Source organism: Spermophilus citellus, assembly GCF_964194105.1.
Source record: "Spermophilus citellus genome assembly, chromosome: 4".
Taxonomy (NCBI): Eukaryota; Metazoa; Chordata; class Mammalia; order Rodentia; family Sciuridae; genus Spermophilus; species Spermophilus citellus.
The window spans coordinates 64,720,123-64,741,815 of record NC_138185.1 but is presented as its reverse complement, the minus strand read 5'-3'; the positions used below and the strand labels follow the sequence as shown (position 1 = coordinate 64,741,815).

At 36.5% G+C, this 21,693-nt stretch overlaps 1 protein-coding gene across 6 annotated transcripts in view; it reads right to left on the bottom strand.

The window, feature by feature from the left end:
* AGBL1 (AGBL carboxypeptidase 1) overlaps positions 1–21,693 on the bottom strand; it is a 798,986-nt gene that overhangs the window by 336,781 nt on the left and 440,512 nt on the right. For all 6 annotated transcript variants that reach the window (XM_081290638.1, XM_081290637.1, XM_081290639.1 and 3 more), the window contains exon 21: positions 4,257–4,433. In XM_081290638.1, coding sequence (XP_081146764.1) covers positions 4,257–4,433 — 177 coding nt within the window. The remainder of the gene's footprint in view (positions 1–4,256; positions 4,434–21,693) is intronic.

The following is a 21,693-nucleotide window of genomic DNA, read 5'->3' as shown; positions in this document are numbered from 1 at the left end:
TCACTCTGTAATCATTTGCTGTAGCATCCACTCAAAATATCTGCCTCTGTTCTGGACCACTGCAAAAAAATCCTGCACCAAGCTATTGTCTCCAGCATGAGCTGAGGAAGGTGGTAGATGAGGGTCCATGCCTTAAGTAACTAAGGCAAATACAGTATGAAAGAAAGGATATGGGAAGCCTTAAATGCTAAGCTCAGATATCTTAATTGCCTATATGAAATTCATCCCTGTCAAACCATCTTACAGCTTGAATACTTAGTTCCAACATTTATGCTTTCTCATCCAAGTCTTTCTGAAGCACTGTTATAATTTGTTTCCCCGGGAAGTATCCTCTGAGACTCTGAGAATTACATGTATCAGGACTTTGGGGGAGTACTCATTGGAACAACACCTGTGAGCGATGAGGAAAGCAAAATTGGGTAGAGGGGAAGTAGATCTGCAATGCAATAAAGGCTCTAGTGATCCTATAGGGAATTTGAGAGCTGGAATGGCCCTCTGGAATTGTCCCAGTGGAGGCAAGGAGGCCAGGCCTTTTCACCTCACATAGGTCAGCCATTGGATGCAGGCTGCTGTCAGGAAGGAACCACAGCTTTGGGCAAGGCCATTTCTGCAGCTATAGTCAATTCCTCCTAATGGACACAGCTGGGAGAAGCAAGGGGAAATGCATGCCTGGGTGCTAAACAGGCACCTAGAGGGTGGACTACAGCATCTACCATGTATATGGATGGAAGTATTTCTGCTAATCATCATCTGTTATTAGAATGTGGCCGTAAGAGATTCCACACCTGGACTAGAATTGTCTTACACTGGGAAAGAATCCATTAAATGCTCTCAAATCATGTACATAGTGACAGATCTGAGAGGTCTCAGCTCTACATTCTCTGCCTTTCCCTCTCCCGCCCACACATTTTCTATTTCCATGCACTGCAAAGACTCTTAAAATCTCCACTTTAGAGTGACTTCTGGTCACACTCAGACCACAGAGATTTCTTAGGATCACCCTCTGACAACCTAGAAATTACTATTGATCCATTTGTTCACTTATTCATTCATCGGTCCATCATCACACATATTTAATACCTACTCTGCATGAGAGCAAGTACTGAATGTTTAAAAAAATGAAGAGGTTGTAAAAGGTCTTAACATCAGGATAAAGAGTTGAATTTTCTCTAGACATAATGAAGACATTGGGCAGATAATGTGACTTGAGTAGATTTGGATTATTGAAAGATCACTCTGTGGGGGTTAGAGAAGACAGATTGCTTGGAGAGTCCACAGTACAAAGAGGCAGCTCACATAAAGAAATTTAAGGACCAGTTGACTCATTCTTCAAGCCTCAGCTGAGTCACCCATCTTCTGTTCTTCCTCTGACTAAGGCCACTTTGCTGTCCCACAAGTCAGTGGTGTGGCCAACAAGCAGGTCCAGAGCCTGCTTGGGTGGGAGTGCTCACATTGACCTCCTAAGCCACTAGCAGCCCACAGGGTCCAGTCACAGCCCTTGTATGTGCAGACATACCATATATGTGACCCCAGGTCACAGGCTCTCAGTGTGAACCACACAGCTGTCCACATAGACTGGATGCCTCTGAAAAATGAGCCCCCAAAGAATGAATCATTCCATTTAGTCTTGCCCTCCACAGCCTCAATACCTTTGGGCCAGTCCCTAAGAGAAAAAGTAAATCTCTCAGTGGGTGGGACTATTACATAAAATTTAAATTATGGATCTTAAGTGTATGAGAAGCAGCAGAGACTGTATTCTAAAGAAATAAAGGCAGGAGATTTTTTTTTTCAAATTAGCCAACTATAGACTGGAAAATAGAAGAGAAAATATCATATTAATAATGATTATTTGAAGGTAATAGCTTATATTCTTTAATGCAGTTCCAACATAAATGTCACTGTAAGAAATGATATTTCATTTCACTACTAACAAATCAGGTACTTAGTGTGCTGGGGGAGAGATGATTGGAACTACTTTAAAGCCACATTAACCAGAGAAACTGCAAAAATATTTATATTCTTATGAAGGAAGGAAGGAATGCCCCTCATGGGTGTACTTAAGTATCCTCCATCTTTTGGATAAATGGTAATGCTAAACAAAAAATGGAAAGATGACCTTAGAATAATAACCTCAAGACCCCACAGGGACTCAGCTTCTCAATGTACAAAAATCATTTGCAATATGTTCAGGATGGAAATTTCTATACTGCTTTATAGCTCATAGACTTTATTATATACCTCAATCAAAAATCACCGAAACACCCAACTCTGGGTTGGCTTCCTTCCCCTGTGGGGGGGGGCCTCCCATATGTAAAATTACTCACCATGCCCTTGCTTGCTGTCTGTGATTCTGCTCAGCTACTCAACCATGTTTGTAAGGGCAAGAAAACAAAGGGAAAGAGAAAACCAATCCATTCAGAGAGGTGTTTCATATAGAGAATGGGACCATTAAACCAAAAGCAGGTTTGGCACTATTACGGTTTTCTCTAGCCAGTTCTCCTTCCATTCTCCTTCTGGAGACCCCATGCAAAGCCCATGTGGAAAATTTCACAGGATAAATGCTGCATTGATACCTGAAAGTCATCCCACTGGGTGAAAGTCTTTCATTCTTTCTCATTTCTAACAGTTGTTTTGCACATTGTATGGAAGATGGAGAGTTCGTGAGGGCCTGCACCTATGAGCCCTTTAGTTTTCAGGAAGCTCCAAAGGACTTGAATGTCCAGTTGATTTATCATGAATGGCATTGATACTTATGTGACTAGAAGCTGTTAGTCTGAATTGGTGCTTGGAGAAACAAAGTCAATGAAAGTCACCGATCCAATAAATCTGTGAAGGGTTGCATGGAAAGTCTTTTAAGCAAATGACAGGCCCCTTCCTACAAGGAGGCATACAGCTAGTGAGGCACAAATCAATGTCCATAAGGCCTTAGGATGACAATATTCCAGGCTTTTATTTTTGAAATCATATAGGTTTGTATGCCAATAAAGTAAATAGATTCCTGATGATATAACCTCAAAGTCAATTCATATATGTGTTTACAAATATTTTGTGTGGTAGGGAGGACCAGAATCTACATTAAAATCTGCATTCTTGGAAGTAAGAAGCTTCAGCACTGCTGGTATATGGAAGGGTGAGGTCTTTTGCTACTCACATAATGATCTGAACTCTTATTCTGCATGCACATTAATATGAGTAAATAGAATTAATGCAGCCTAATAACTTATTAATCTAGTAACAAAATAATCCTTGAAGCAATCATTTGGACTATTTGACAGAACTAATGGGCCAAAATGAGCGGTTAAGTTAACCCAGTGTCAAACATCTCTTGGACCAGGTGGGGAAGTTAGATAATGTTCATGGCCTGTCACTCTGTGCACTGCCTTTGATAGCTAACAGATTTCTACAAGCTCTGGATTGCATAGATGCCAAGTGCTTCCTGGCTGCTCCAGGAGAGTATCAAAGCCAACACAATGAGTTTTAATACTGGTGAGGTCCAGGTATTCTTGGGGTTGAATGGAAGTCACCAAGGAGTCGTCTGTCAGCTTGCCTAAGAAATTTAAAAGACTCTATTACCCTGGCAATGTCACAGTGTCCCTTATTTATGCTTCTCTATGGGGGAGTGGGAAGAGCAGCCAGAACAGCCTGCTATAGCAGCTATCCAGCTGCTCATGCAGTTAATATAGCTGTAGAAAGAACATGATTTATACAAGAGCACTTTCCCCCCCAACACTGGTGCATGAGTCTCGGACCCACTCATTCTGGGAGACCTGCACTATACACAATTTCCTGTGTGCCCTGGTGACAGCAGGATAACACAGAGAGCTGCTGATTTAAACCAGAATAGGAAACAAACACAATATATACGTGTATTGACAATATACATACATGACTTATGCCCTCAATGATGTTTATGAGATAGTTCACTTGTTGCAACAGACAACAGATTTCTATGAACGCAACAGAGCCAGGCAGGCAGAGATTCTGTAAAAGCTGGGGGCACAGGTTAAAAAGAGGCTTCCTGCTGCTTGCTGGTGAGGAGAAATGATCAAGGAACCAAATTGGAAAGCATGCACACATAGCTTCCAGGACCAACAGTGCTGCTGCCACAGGCAAAGGTGATCATTGAAAGGAGACTCTATGTGGAGCCTTCTTCCCCTTTCAGGTGGTGGAGTAGGGATGAGAGGGTCTGTTATTGCTCCCCATTCCTATGTATTGCTGCTAGACAGAAGGCATGAGGGGCCTGCAGCTTCACATACCTGATAAGGGCCCTGGTTGCAGCCACAGTAGCTGCTCTCCATGGTGTAGCTTCTCGACACCCCCATCTCTCTCCACACCACAACCCGGGCAGTGGAGGCTCGGGATTTCTCCACAAGGAAACTGCAGCTGCTCATTGTGAATGCTGGTGCTAGTTTATCAAGGATTTTGGGAAGAGTCTACAATTAGAAAAAAGAAAATCAAACTATGATGAGTTGCAGGTGATTAGCACTATTCATTATAAAAAATAGCTTCTCAACATTTATGAAGCATCTCTATATATCACACACTTAATATATGCTACTGTGAATCACTTATTGATCCTAAGAAATGGATACCAACTTATTTTATCATTTTTCAGATAAAGAATCTGAAGCTTAGGAAAGTAAGAATAAAGAACTTAAGTTCCACAACTACAAAATGGCTAGAATGGGATCCAGATGCCTACCTTCCCAACTCCAAAGAATATAATCTTTAGACTTGGCTTTTGTGCATCACTGTGGACCTCTGATGCACATGTATATTTGGCCCCTTACATTGCTGGGTTGAGCCTATGGGAAATCACAGATGTTATAGGGACCTGGAATTTATAGAGCAACTCAATCCAGCCTTAGTGTTTCTACAGGGTGAGACTAAGCACCGTTCACTGACCTCAGAAGGCCACAGGGGCCACTGAAGACTCTCAAGCAGGAGCATTATGAAGTTCATTTGTTTCCTATGAGTATGGAATTGCCAAAATGAACTTGTTAGCCTTATTCTCTAAGCCATAAATCTGAAGCTGGATCAATTATAAAACTCCTAAAATTCCATCCCTTCTGGGTTTATATATCCCACTTTGGAGTAAAAAATGCTTTATTTATGACCACTTAATCTCCAGTTATAAGGCATCTGTAGACTCTAGTCACTCTGATTGACAGAGCTGTGGCTTCCAACACTTGACCTGCCCCAGAGGGAATGATGACTCAGAGTTGATAGTACATTTAGTCCTTGGGTCAGCAAAAATACTGAGCTTGGAAGTCCCAGAACTTCAGTGACATTAACAAGAAGGGCTCTCTCACTTCAGGACTAACTAAATACGCACAAAATAGCACGTAATGTAAAATCACTTACCTTAGGTAACAAACAGTAAAACTTTAGGCTTTTAGACAAATTGGATGACAAAAGTGTTAAAAGCCTAATGAGTTGTTAAGAATACAAATTAATTGGATTTTTTGAAAAAAAAATATTAGACTATCTAGCAAATCTCTTTATCACTCTGGTACTTACTGTCCTTGGGTTTAATATAACTGTTAATTGCATTATTGACTCTATTATAAATTATGCATTATGTAAACATACATTAATATAAATATTAACATAACTTATTCTGGTCTTTATGTTCCTACATACCCTCCAGACCTACAGAACATTTTAAAAGGGAAAAAAATGTTTTTATTGCTTGAGCTTCTGCAACTGCCTTCTAATTGATTTCATATCCACACTTATACCTCCCTCCCTGAGTTCTTGCCCTATCTTCGGCCTTCAAAATGTTCATCACAATTCCAATTTAGTTACTGTGTGTGTGTGTGTGTGTGTGTGTGTGTGTGTGTGTGTTTGTTTCTCCTCTTCAGCCTTGAAGTTCCATAAGGGAAGGAGTGTATTTTATTCACAAGAAAATATCTGCATGCTGAGAAATTTGTTACTCATAGACTTCATAACTATTTTTTGAAATAAATAGAACTTACTAGTCCAGACCCTAAGGATCTCCTTAGATAAACATAAACATACTGCTTACATATACTTTAAAGAAAATGATTAAAAACACTCAAAATCAATTTTCATTTATCAATGTTTTAGCTCAGTGTAAGAAGTTTACTCATATTACTTTAATGATCTTTGTTTTGTAAACTTACTTCTTTTGTGATTTTTTATTTTTTAAAACATAGTTCATTTTTTAACAACAACAGTTATAATTCAGAGAAAAACTGAGAGAAGAGAAAGTTACAGAGATATCCCATGTGCTCCATGGTCCTACATGGGTATAGCCTCCCTCATCAAAATCATCCACCAGAATGGTGTATTTGTAACGCATGGACCTACATTGACACATCACTATCACTCCAAGTTCATAGTTTAAATTACGGTTCACTCTTGATCTTGCGCATTCTATGGGCTTGGTTGAATGTATAGTGACATTTATCTAACATTACTGTACCATGCAAAGTAGTTTCACATTCTTAAAACAGTTTGTGCTTCACCTGTTCATCTCCTTCCTGCTTCTCTTCCCCTGAAGACCCTGGCAACCACTGATCTTTCACTATCCCATAGTTTCATCTTTTCCGCAATGTCATATAGTTGGTGTCATACTAGTTTTCATGTTGCCTTGTCTCACTAAGTAACACCCACTTAAGTTTCCTCCATGTCTCTGCGTGACATGATAACTCATTTCATTTTTGTACTGAATAATGTTCCATTGGTTAGATGTCTGAAGGTATCTTGAGTATATTATCATGAATGAAGCAGCTACAAAATATTCATGCATAGGTTTTATGTGGACATAAGTTTTCAATTCTTTTAAGTAAATAATAAGAATTGCAATTACTGGACTTGGTGGTAACAGTATGTTAGGTTTTGTAATAACCACCTGACTGTCTTCCAAAGCAGTTGTACCACTCTATATTCCTACCAACAATGAATGAGAGTCCCTGCTGATCCCCAATCTTGTCAATAGTTGGTGTTTGTGTTCCATATTTGGGGCATTCTAACAGGTGTATAGTGGTACCATATTATCATTTTAATTTGCACTTCCCAGATGATAAACAGTGTGGAGCATCTTTTTATGTGCTTATTTTCCATCTGTATTCATGAGGTATCTTTTAAGATCTTGGGTCTATTTTCTAATCAGGTTGTTTGTTTTTTTATAATGTTGAGTTGAAAAGTTTTGTTATATAAACTGTTATGTTCTTATGTAAACTCTGTTCTTTGAGATAACAGTTAATTATCAAACATCCTTTACAACATTTTCTTCTCTAGTCTGTAGCTTATATTTTCATTCTCTTGAGAATTTGTTTCATAGAGCAGGAAAAAAATTAAGGTTAATGAAGTCTAGCTTATTAATTCTTCCTGCTAATGATTATGATATAGTTGTTGATATCATATCTAAAAAGTCGTTGTCTAACCCATAATCATCTAGATTTTCTCTTATCTTCTAGAAGTTGCCACCACATCCTGAGCTGTTTTCCTTCACCACTTCTATCTGCCATCATGTTCTGCCTCACTTCATCTTATCTTGGGCTCAGAGCTATAAAGCTGCTCAACCATGGAATAAACCTCTAAAACTATGACCCAAAATAAACTTCCTCCTCCACATCGTTCTTGTCAGGTCCTTTGGTAACAGAGATAACAAATCTGACTAAAACAAGTCTTTGTATCCATGAACATGAATATTTAGTTTTTATTTTATTTCTTCATCAGACTTTTGTAATTTTCCTCATATAGATATAATACATGTTTTCTTAGACATAAAACTAGGTATTTTATTTGGAACATACTAATATAAATGGTATTGAGCTTCTTAATTTCAAATTCCACTTGCTCATTACTGTTATACAAGAAAGCAATTAAATTCTGTATATTATCTTTGTGTGCTGCAACACATTAATCATTCATTCTGGAGTTCCAGAAATAAAGGTGGTTTTATTTCTTTATTTTGCAATCAGTATGACTTTATTTTGTTTTCTTGTCTTATTACATTGCTACACCTTCCAACATAATGCTGAAAAGGAGTGGTGAGAGGGTACATTCTTGTTTCACTCCTGATTTAGTGTGAAAAGTGCTTATTTCTTACCATTAAGAATTTATGTTAACTTTAGCTTATTCATAAATTTTTTTTATCAAATTCAGAAAGAGGAATCTATTCTTAGTTTATTGAGAGTTTCTAGTATGTATGGATTTTGGATTTTTTCAAATGCTTCTTCTGCACAGGATCAGTTGATTTTTCTTCTTTAGTTTGTTGATAAGATGAATTCTATAAATTGATTTTGAAATGCTGATCCAGCCATGCATATCTTGGATAAATCCTAATTATATACTATACATAATTCTTTTTGCTATATTATTGGATTTTATTTGCTAACATTTCTTCTGGAATTTGCATCTATGTTCAGAAAATGATACTGATCTGTTGATTTCTTCTAAGTCTTTTTCTGGCTTCAGCATTAGGTTAATGTTGATCTAATAGAAATATTTAGTCTTATAAAATTATTTTTAAAATATTCCCTCAGTTTCCATCTTCTGAAAGAGACAGTGAAGAATTTGTATAATTTCTTCCTTTAACATTTTGTAAAATTTACCAGTGAATCCATCTGGGCCTAGTGTTGTTTATGAAAGTTACTAATTATTATTTATTGATTCTATTTCTGTAATATATAGGCCATTTCAAATTATCTATTATTTTTGTATGAGCTTGGGTAGTTTGTGTCTTTCAAGGAATTGGTCTATTTAATATAGGTTATAAAATTTGTAGCATTCCATGAATTATAAAATTATTATCCATTTAATATCCACAGGATCTGTAGTTATGTCCCATTTCTCATTTTTTGTATTAATAATTTGTGCCTGCTCTCTTTTTTTGTTTCCCTAGATAGCCTGGCTACAGATTTAATGCTCTCATCAATTTTTCAAAGAACCAACTTTTGATTTCCTATTTTTCAATCTCTTTTATTTATACTTTAGTATTTTGACAAATTATATATATATATATATATATATATATATATATATATATATGTATGTATATAGTTTTGGTCTATCTAATATTTTACCTCTTTCCTTTCATTTACTTTAAATTTTAATTTTTTATTACTAGTTTCTTAAGGTAGAAGCATGGATGATTGATTTTAGAATTTTCCTTTTTTAATAAATAAATTCAATGTTACAAATTGCCCTCTAAGCACAGATTTTATTGCATTCCACAAAATTTGATTAATAGCAGTTTCATTTTCATTTAGTTAAAAATATTTTCTAATTTCTCTTGAGATTTCTTCATTGATTCATGTGTTATTTAGAAGTGTGTTCTTTAATTTCCACACATTTGGGAATTAAACCTTTCTGTTAACCTTTCTACTGATTTCTAGTTCAATTCCATTGTGTCTGAGAGCAGATATTAAATGATTTCTATTCTTTTAAGGTGTATTTACTGGCCCACAATTTGGTCTGTCTTGGTGAGTGTTTGATATAAGCTTCAGGAGAATATGTATTCTGGTGTTCTTGGAAGAGTCTATAGTTGCCAATTACATTCAATTGATTGATGGTGTAGTTGAATTCAATTGTGTCCTTAAAGTGATTGTCTTTCATTTCAGATACTGGGGTTTTGAAGTCTCAGCTATAACAGTAGATTTATTTATTTCTGTTTGCATTTCTTTGTCTCATGTATTTTGAAATTGTTAGGCACATACATGCTAAGAACTGTTATACCTTCTTGAAGGATCGACACCTTTATTACTGTTCAATGCCATTCTTTATCCATAACTTTCCTTGCTTTGAAGTTTGATGTGTTTGAAATTAATTAGAACTATTTTTGCTTATATGTCTTTCTCTGCCCATTTACTTTTAATCTAATGTGTCTTTTTATATTTAGAGTGAGTTTCTTCCAGACAACTTGCAGTTGGTTATTCTTTTTTGGTCCCTTTTTACAACCTCCAATTTTCAGTTGTGCATGTACACCATTGGCGTTCAAAGTGACTGTTGCAATAGTTGGGTTAATGTCTACCATATTTGTTACAATTTTCTACCTGTTTTTTGTTGTTTGTTCTGATTTTAGTTTTCCACTCTTTTCTACTCTTTATGGTTTAAATTGAACATTGATATCATTCAATTTTCTCTCCCTTATTCACATATTAGCTCTTTCACTTTCTTTTGGTTAACCTAAAGTTTGGAATTTCAAATAAAATCTCAAATAAAAGAGTCCCACTTCATAGACAGTATGAGTACCTGTTTATCATTAACTGGTCTTAATTCTCCTTCTTGTTTTCTTGCTTTCATTCATTTCTCATATATTTATACAAGAATATGTGTGTATGCATGGATAATCAAATATATTGTTTCAATTATTATTTTGAACAAAATGCTATCTGTTAGATCAAGAATAAGAAAAAATCAAGTTTTCATTTTACTGTCTCTTATTCATTCTTCAATACTCTTCTCTTTCATTGTAGAATCAAGGTTCTGACCTATATTATTTTCCTTCTCTCCAAAGGTCTGTTCTTAACACTTCTTGCGAGACAGGTTGACAGGCAACAAATTCATTCAGTGTTTATTGAGAAAGTCCTTATTTCTTCTTAACTTTTGAAGTATAATTTCACAGGGTCCAGAGACCTAGGTTGGTGGTATTTTCTTTCTCAACACTTTAAATGTTTTGCTATACTCTCTTCTTGTTTGCAAAGTTTCTGAGGAGGTCAAATCTAATTCTTATCTTTTGTTCTCTCTAGAATAAGGCATTTTCCCCCTTCAGTATTTTTTTCTATACTTTCGATTTTCTGTAATTTGAAAATGATAGGCCTAAGTGTAAGCCTTTCTGCATTTGTACTTCTGCCGTTTACTGAGCTTCATGGATCTGCAGTTTGGTATCTGACATAAACCTGTTTGTGTTAGCTAATACACACTCTGTTCAAAAAACGACATTTTTAAATTAATTACATGTATCCTGAGGAGTTTAGCTAATTATGAACCTTTCATTAGACAGGTGACTTAGCAGGAAAATTTTGAGTATTCCTCTAACATTTCCACAACTATAGTTTATACATTCATTAAAGGATAGACTCCCAACTTGGCATTTATATTAAATTTTAATTCTATCATCTCATTATTCTTTTGGTTTCACATATATAAATCTATGACAGAGAGAAGAAAGCAGAGATAGCTATTCCATACAGGAAGTTGTTTTGTTTTGTTAATGAATAGGAAACAGATGAACTCTTATGCAGTGTAACATCCCACAGGGATGTAAAGAAGTTTACATAAGATGCAATATGTCCAATGTGTAACAGACATCCAAATATTATAATATTATTTATAGTTACTATAAATATGTCCCAAGAAAAGCCTCCTTCTCTTCTGGCTTTTTCTCAAGGTAGAGCTGGGAATATACATTGAAGACTTTATTCAAGAGCAGAAAGATTCTACTGCAATCCAGAACACTGGCTAGACACTAACTATCAGGCATTGTAGCACAGCCATTAAAGGAACACAGGGAAGAGCCACATAGATCTGGACTAAGAATATTCCAGTTCCCCCAGGTACTTGCTGTGCAACTTCAGATAAGCTACTCAGCCTCTCTGAGTCTTAGGCCCTTCATCTGTAAAACGGGAAAATGAACATCTCCTTGTTAGAGTTGTTACAAGGAATAAATGAGATAATATAAATAAAAGGCATGGCATAGGAGCTGACATTTGGCACAGTCTAAACACAGACTTGGCAGGGATTTAGGGCTAGTACAGAATTTGCCTCCAGGATGGGTCTTCCATTTCTTTGTAGATATCGAATCCCATTTCTCTATAAGCATTAGAGTCAGGGGCGACCTTAACCAATGAGGGTGCGTTCAATAATTTTTATTTTAAGGTATATTTTAGAAGAACGAACTATATTTTATTTTTCCAAGCTATATTTTAATTCATTTGACTTCTGCCAACTCTTTCCAGACATTCCCTGGTTTCCAAAATTCAAAGACTATGGAATTCTCTCAAAGAGAACTCAGAAGCTAGCACTTAGCTCAGAGCTCACATCCAAGTAGAAGCCCTCTTCTCTACCAGGAAGATACAAGCTCCCTATGATCATCCTATAGAACTCAAAGGTCTTCTCTTTTCTGGATTAAGCATGTGAAAAAGAGGAGATAGTACAGCACTTAGAGCACTGTGTAATTATTATTATGGTACTGTTTAAAGTGCAGTTTGCCGATGAGTGGAGATTGAAAAAGAAAAGTAATGCTGCCCAAATATAAATATTCACCCTTCCAAAATTAGGAAACATTTAAAGCCTCTCTTTGCATTGCATAGATCTCTTTTTTGACTTAGACATCTCATTGTTTTCCAAGCTCCAAACAAGAATCTATTCTTTCTTTTAACATCTTTTTAATTCTAAATTACAGTCATTTGACTCATTTCTCTGCCTCTCTCCAAGATGGCACACAAATACAAAATCTCCGAGGTCAGATTCTATTATAGTTTGGACGTGAGTTGTTCCCCATAAGCTCATATGTGATACAATGTAATAAGGTTTAGATGAGAAATGATTGGGTTATTAAAGCCTGAACCCAATCAGTGAACTAATACCCTGGGGAGATTAACTGAGTGGTACTTGAAGGTGAATAAGGTGTGGCTGGAGGAGGTGGGCCATTGCGGAACATGCCTTTAAGGTATATAGTTTGTATCTGGTAAGTGGAATGAGTCTCTCTGTGCTTTCTAATCATCAGGTGAGCTGCTTACCTCTGCCACACTTTTCTGCCATGATGTTCAGCCTCACCTCAAGCCCCTAGGAATGGGACTGCCCTTCTAGGGACTGAACTCTCTGGAACTGTGAGCCTCCAAGTAAACTTTTCTTCTTGTATAATTGTTCTGTTCAGGTCTTTTAGTAACAGCAGCAAAAAAAAAAAAAAAAAAAAAAAGCTGATTTAAACAGATTCTAAAAGTGTGAACCTGTGTTCCTGCTAACTACATAACCTGGGACACCTTACTTAATCTCTGTGATGCTGTTCCTTGATGTATGAAATGGGATGTTAGTAAAAGTATTTATTAACTCAAAAAATGTTTGTTAAACATCTTCTATACAACACAGTATTCTAGAATATGAGGTAGCTGTAAAGAGTAAACATATTAAATATTAAATTAGTGCACGTAGAGTGCTTAGCATAGCACTTTGCACACACTAGGCATAATGTATCATTGATAATTATTATCTCTGTAATGTCCCAAAATTGGAATTTTACACAGAGGATAAATATCAGGAAATGTCACCGAAATAGGATATTTCCAAGCAGTGGTGCACAAGACCGAAGTTCAATTCATTTCGTCTTAATTCACTATTATCTACAACTGGCAATCCAATTGTTTCAAGGCTCAAGTCTTAATTATTACAGAATTCATGTCCTTCTACTTCTTCAGATTTTTCTTGAAATCAAACTTGAATTAAAATTTTTCTCATGTTGTTTTTCTTCACATATTCATCATATTTACCCCTCAAAAATATGTCTGTTGAAGCCAGGTAAGCACCAACTAAGAGTGAATGAGTCCTTTCTGTGTTATCTCATCATATTTCTGCTCCTACACTTTTTCTATATTTTACATTCCTGATTATCTCCCCTCTCCACACCTAATGTGTGTGTGTGTGTGTGTGTGTGTGTGTGTGTTGTTGATATTGAACCTAGGGTCTTGTGCATGTGAGGCAAGCACTCTACCGACTGAGCTATATCCCTAGCCCTACAACTAATATTTTTTACAAGTAGAAACACATGTTTCACTCAACTTTGTTATCCAAATACATACCACAGTACCTGGAAACTGGCATATGATCAATAAATGTTTGGAAGTATACATCATCCTTTTACTATAGTAAGTATACAGTTCAATGACTTTTAGATATTTTGCAACTATCCCTACATTTCAGCTTTAGCACATTTTTCTGTATCAAAGGTTGTTGGTGTTTTTCACGCTCCTTTGCAGTCAATCCCTGCCCTCCTTGATTTCTGAGTTTCTTTCAGACCATAGTTTTACTTCTTTCAAAAATTTTATATAAATTGAATCACACTATTGTTTCCTTTTATTTATTTATTTGGTACTAGGGATTGAACTCAGGGGCACTCGACCACTGAGCCACATCCCCAGCCCTATTTTGTATTTTATTTAGAGACAGGGTCTCACTGCATTGTTTAGCCCCTCACTTTTGCTGAGGCTGGCTTTGAACTCGCAATCCTCCTGCCTCAGCCTCCCAAGCCACTGGGATCACAGGCGTGCGCCACCACACCTAGCTACTATTTTTTTTTTTCTGACTACTTTCACTTTGTAGGTATTTTTGAAGTTCACTCATGTTCCATGTGTTAGTTGTTTGAAACTTAAATTCTATTTCAGTTGCATGAATATATTGTCCTTTATCTGTTCAGTTGCTAGAGCATTCGTATACAAGACTTTACTTATATGTGTTCATTTCTTTTGGACATATACATAGGCAAGAAGTTGTTGGGTGGTAGTTTAAAAATATGTTTAGATACTAAGAAATTTTTAAAAAGTGGTTTCCAAAGTGGCCATTTTACACTTCCTCTGTCTCTGAAACTTGGTGGTTCCTGTCTTTTTTACTCTGATCATTTTAGTGATGGTGCTATCATGTTGTGATTTAAATTTGGAATTACTAATGAAACAATAATGAATATCATTCATATTAGCCAATTATACATTAACTTAGTTTAATTGTACAATCACTCCTTTGGCTCATTTTTATAAATGGGTTATTGTATTTTAACTATTGAATTACCCAAAAAATTCTTTATATATTCTAGATACAAGTCCTTTATCAAATGAATAATTTACAAATACTTTCCCAGACTAAAGTTTGTCTTTCCAATTTCTTAACAATGTTTTTTGAGAGCAAAATACTTTAAATTGAATAAAGCCCAACTTATCTACTTTTTCTTCTGTATATTACACTTTGGGTAGTTTGTCTAAGGTAGCTTTGATTAGAGAACACAAAAATACAAAGATTTTCTAGTAGTTAGTATTCTTTAAGTTTTATAGCTTGGTTCTTACATTTAGGTCTATAATCTATTTTAACTTATATTTTGTATATGATGTGAGGCCAGTATCTAAATTTGTATTTTTCCATGTGGCTAACCAGTTGTTGCACCACTATTTACTGGGTAAACTATATTTCTCCCATTGAATTGCCTTGGCATGTTTGTCAAAAACCAGTTGACTACAATGTGTGAATGTGCTGTAGCTCTGTCTGTTCTGTTCCATTGATCTAGATGTCTGTCTTTATGTCAATACTACAGTTTCATGATTACTGTAGGTTTTCAGTAAGTTATGAAATATAAACTAAATCCTCAAATATCATTCTTCTCTTTCAAAATTACTTTAGCAATTCCAGTTCCTTTGCATTTCCATATAAATTTTACGTTTAACCTGTCAATATCAACAAAAGACTAAAGAGGGACATTTCATACTGCTTAAGGGAACCACACATCAACAAGACATAACAGTTATAAATAGATATGCCCCAAACAATGGAGCATCTATGTTCATCAATCAAACTCTTCTCAAGTTCAAGAGTCAAATAGATCACAATATAATAATTCTGGGTCATTTTAACACACCTTTTTCACCACTAGATAGATCTTCCAAACAAAAGTTTAACAAAGAAACTACAGAACTCAATAATACAATCAATAGCATAGACATAACTGACATATATAGAATATATTATCTATCAACGAGTGAATACACTTTCTTCTCAGCAGCACATGAATCCTTCTCTAAAATAGACCGTATATTATGCCACAGAGCAATGCTTAGTAAATACAAAAAAGTAGAAATACTACCCTGCATTCTATCAGACCACAATGGAATACAATTAGAAAGCAATGATAAAATTAAAAATAAAAGCTACTCCAATACCTAGAAACTAAAAAATACGCTATTGAATAAACAATGGGTTGCAAAAGATATCAAGGAGGAGATTAAAAAATTCTTAGAGGTAAATGAGAAAACTGATACAACACATTGAAATCTTTGGGACACTATGAAAGCCATTCTAAGAGGAAAGTACATTGCATGGAGTTCATTCCTTCAAACAAGAAAAAGTCAACAAATAAATGACCTAACATTGTATCTCAAAGCCCTAGAAAAAGAACAAATCAACCCCCAAAGCAGAGAAGACAGGAAATAATTAAAACCAGAGCTGAAATCAAAGAAATTGAAACAAAAGAAACAATTGAAAATATTGACAAAACAAAAAGTTAGTGCTTTGAAAAAATAAATAAAATTGACAGGCCCTTATCCATGCTAATGAATAAAAGGAGAGAGAAAGCTCAAATTACTAACATACATGATGAAAAAGGAAATATCACATCAGACACTACAGAAATACAGAAGATAATTAGAAATTATTTTGAAAGTTTGTACTCAAATAAAATAGAAAATATTGAAGGTATCAGCAAACCTCTAGAGGCATATGATATGTCCAAACTAAATCAAGATGATATACACAGGAATGGGATTGAAGATGGCGGCAGGAAGTGAGTAAGCCGCTCCGTGCTCTGTGCCGCCGCGCCCGCAGCATATGTTGCCGAGTCTTAGAAGAAGAAGTAAAGATCATTAAAGGAGATCTGTCGACAAAGACTCAGCACCGTGTCAAGAAAGGGGCCTAGGTGGAGTGAATCCGCCACGACTCCAGCCAAGGTGGAGTGAGTCTATCATGACTTCAGCGCGAGCAGTAAGGCTGAAGCCCCAGAGCTGCCCGGCTCCCTCGGCCCCTTCTCCTTCTCCTCTCCGCCTTTCCGCTTTGCTTCTCCCTCGCCGTCTCTCCTCCCATGCTCACTCCCTAAATCTAGATCTCAATTTCTTTCCCCCACCCCGCCCGCTCTCCCGCGTGTCCAGTACCCGGCCCGCGTGGGCCCCGAGGTGCTGCCTCCCCTCCCCCAGCCCACACCCCCTCCCCGGGGGTCCCGAAGGCCACAGCTGGGCCGCCGCCGCCGCTTCCCACAGAGCACCATAGAGCAGACTCTTCACCGCGCAAGTGAGCTGACGAGTAAAATGGAACAGCTGATAAGATGAGTGACGATTTAAAATCTAAGTGATCCAACATGGCGGCGGACACGGAGAGATCAAGTCTCTAACCCCTTCAGCTGCGCGAGCATAGGGAGAAGTAAACTGTCAAAATACTGTTCGCTCAGGACCACTAGGCACTGTTGAGCTGAAGGGGATCCCGGGCGAACAGTCTGCCCTTCTCAGAACACACCGAGCCCGGATTGGGCTGCATTCTAGTTCTGGTTCGCCTGCCTCTCGTGACTCAGCACTAATTATCCCGCTGAAATAACTACTCAGCCCACCTGAACTCACAGAGGTAAAAGCCAACTGAGCACGATAGTCAGACCCAGGGTATCGCTCCCACCAGTGCTGACAACAGAGGTCCCTTGCACCAGCTACCAGGGGAGTTGCTACTTGAGGGCAAACAAATTCGCTGGGGGTCCTCAGCCCCAAGCCCTACAAACTTAGGGTCTGAGGGAAGCAAACAGAAAGGGTGTGCCCAGGCATCCATAGAAACAGGGCTCCCAGGAGCAGCAGACCCGGCATGTAGCCAGTATTGTGGTGAGCGTCACAGGTGAGCAGGCCTGGCTTGAAGAACAACAAGAGAAGGCCCTAGGCACTCAGGATTGGAGACCCGCACAGTCTGGGAAGAAGAGCTGAGGAACAGTGATTGGTTCCCACCCATCAAGAAGAGAAGCCTGGCCCAGTGGGCATAGCTCCACCTACTAGAAGAGAAGTTAATTGAGCTCTATGACTGCATTTATTATTATTTTTTTAATGATTATTATGGGTATTTTTTTAAATTTTATTTTCACTTTTTATTGTTGATGTTGTTGTTCTTTAACTTTCTTATTAATGGTTTCAATTTTTTAATTCGTTTTATTCTATTATTATTACTATTATTTTTTAAAATTTAATTTCCATTTGTTTATTATCATTATATTTTTTTTTGGTTTTAAATTTTTATTTTTTCGTTTTTTCTTTCTTTCTTTTCACTTTTTTTCTTTTGTCTTTTCATTTCTTTTCAATTTTCTTATTCCCCCTTTCTTGAATTCTACCTGCCTACACTCACTCTCTTTAGTGACTTCTTCCCTTCCCTTCTAATATCTCTCCTCCCAAGCATCAAATAAATTTATAAGAGTAAACAGTAACTCAGGAGTCAAACAGAACAAGAAGTATCATGAGCATAAAAAAGCAAGTAAGAAAAGGAGTACAAACAATGAAGGACAGCCTAAATATTCAGGAGGACCTAGAGTCATCAGAAAAATGGCCATATAAAGAACTCAAGGAACACCTTAGACAGATGGAAAGGAACCTTAAAGATCACATTGAAAATGAATTACATAAACAGATAAAAGAAGAAGTTAAGCATCTTTATCAGGAGATAAAGATTATAAAAAAATCAAACAATAATTCTAGAAATGAAGGAAACGATAAAACAAATTAAAAACTCAATCGAGAGTATCACTAACAGAGTGGAGCAAGTAGAAGCCAGAACGTCAGATAATGAAGACAAAATATATCATCTTGAAAAGAGTCTAGCCAACTCAGATAGGCTGGTAAAAAATCACGAGAAAAACATCCAAGAGATTTGGGATAACTTAAAAAAAACAAACTTACGAGTCATCGGGGTAGAGGAAGGCACAGAGATTCATACCAAGGGAATGAGTAACCTGCTGAATGAAATAATTACAGAAAACTTTCCAGAAATAAAAAAGGAAACAGATATACAAATTGTAGATGCATACAGGACACCAAGCACACAAAATCACAGTAGACCAACACCAAGACACATTGTTATGAAGATATCCAATATACAGAACAAAGAGAAAATATTAAAAGTTACAAGAGAAAAGAGGCAGATTACATTTAGGGGTAAACCAATAAGGTTAACAACGGATTTTTCATCACAGACGCTGAAAGCGAGAAGATCCTGGAACAAGGTATTTCAAACACTGAAAGACAATGGATGCCAACCAAGAATTCTGTATCCAGCAAAATTAAGCTTCAGATATGACAACAAAATAAAAATATTTCATGATAAACAAAAGCTAAAAGAATTTGTAGCCAGAAAACCAGCATTATAAAGCGTCTTGAGCAAAACTCTACACGAGGAAGAAATGAAAAACAATAACCAAAATCATCAGCGGGAAGTGCCTCAGTAAAGACAGAGGACAGGGGGGAAAGCTAATCATGGAGAAACAAACTAAATTAGAAAAAAAAAGAGATAAATAATCAAACATGGCAGGAAGTACAAACCATATATCAATAGTAACTCTAAACGTTAATGGCTTAAACTCTCCAATAAAGCGACATAGGCTGGTAACATGTATTAAAAAAACAAATCCAAGAATATGCTGCCTCCAGGAGACACATCTGATTGGAAAAGACATACACAGGCTCAAGGTAAAAGGTTGGGAAAAAATATACCACACACACGGTCCTCGTAAGCAAGCAGGGGTGGCCATCCTCATATCGAATAAAATCGACTTCAAGACTAAGTTAATCAAAAGGGATAAGGAAGGACATTATATACTGTTAAAAGGAACCATTCACCAACAAGACATAACAATTATCAATATTTATGCACCAAATAATGGCGATGCGACGCTCATAAAACAAACTCTCCTCAAGTTCAAGAATCAAATAGACCACAACACAGTAATCATGGGTGACTTCAACACACCTCTCTCACCATTGGACAGATCCTCCAAACAAAAGTTGAATAAAGAAACTATTGACCTCAATATCACAATCAATAACCTAGACTTAACTGACATATATAGAATATATCAACCATCATCAAGTGGATATACTTTTTTCTCAGCAGCACATGGATCCTTCTCAAAAATAGACCATATATTATGCCATAGAGCAACCCTCAGTAAATATAAAGGGGTGGAGATAATACCATGCATTTTATCAGATCATAATGGAATGAAACTGGAAATCAATGATAAAAGAAGGAAGGAAAATCCTACATCACATGGACAATGAACAATATGTTAATGATCAATGGGTTACAGAAGACATAAAGGAGGAAATCAAAAAATTCTTAGAGATAAATGAAAATACAGACACAACATATCGGAATCTATGGGACACAATGAAAGCAGTTTTAAGAGGGAAATTCATCGCCTGGAGGTCATTCCTCAAAAAAAGGAAAAACCAACAAATAAATGAGCTCACACTTCATCTCAAAGCCCTAGAAAAGGACGAGCAAAACAACAGCAAATGTAGCAGAAGGCAAGAATTAATTAAAATCGGAGCAGAAATCAATGAAATTGAAACAAAAGAAACTATTGAAAAAATTAACAAAACAAAAGTTGGTTCTTTGAAAAAATAAACAAGATCGACAGACCCTTAGCCATGCTAACGAAGAGAAGAAGAGAGAGAACTCAAATTACTAACATACGAGATGAAAAAGGCAATATCACAACAGATGCTACAGAAATACAAAAGACAATTAGAAATTACTTTGAAAACCTATATTCCAATAAAATAGAAGATAGTGAAGACATTGATAAATTTCTTAGGTCATATGATTTGCCCAGACTGAGTCAGGAGGATATGCACAATTTAAACAGACCAATATCAATGGATGAAATAGAAGAAGCAATCAAAAGACTACCAACCAAGAAAAGCCCAGGACCAGATGGGTACACAGCGGAGTTTTACAAAACCTTTAAAGAAGAATTAATACCAATAATTTTCAAGTTATTTCAGGAAATAGAAAAAGACGGAGCTCTACCAAATTCATTCTATGAGGCCAACATCACCCTGATTCCGAAACCAGACAAAGACACCTCAAAGAAAGAAAACTACAGACCAATATCTCTGATGAACCTAGATGCAAAAATCCTCAATAAAATTCTGGCGAATCGAATACAAAGGAACATCAAAAAAATTGCGCACCATGATCAAGTAGGATTCATCCCTGGGATGCAAGCATGGTTCAATATACGGAAATCAATAAATGTTATTCACCACATCAATAGACTTAAAGATAAGAACCATATGATCATCTCGATAGACGCAGAAAAAGCATTTGACAAAGTACAGCATCCCTTTATGTTCAAAACATTAGAAAAACTAGGGATAACAGGAACTTACCTCCACATTGTAAAAGCTATCTATGCTAAGCCTCAGGCTAGCATCATTCTGAATGGAGAAAAATTGAAGGCATTCCCTCTAAAATCTGGAACAAGACAGGGATACCCCCTATCACCACTTCTATTCAATATAGTTCTCGAAACACTGGTCAGAGCAATTAGACAGACGAAAGAAATTAAAGGCATAAAAATAGGAAAAGAAGAACTTAAATTATCACTATTTGTGGATGACATGATTCTATACCTAGAAGACACAAAAGGGTCTACAAAGAAACTACTAGAACTAATAAATGAATTCAGCAAAGTGGCAGGATATAAAATCAACACACATAAATCAAAGGCATTTCTGTATATCAGCGACAAAACTTCTGAAACGGAAATGAGGAAAAACACTCCATTCACAATATCCTGAAAAAAAATAAAATACTTGGGAATCAACCTAACAAAAGAGGTAAAAGACTTATACAATGAAAACTACAGAACCCTAAAGAGAGAAATAGAAGAGGATCTTAGAAGATGGAAAAATATACCTTGTTCATGGATAGGCAGAACTAACATCA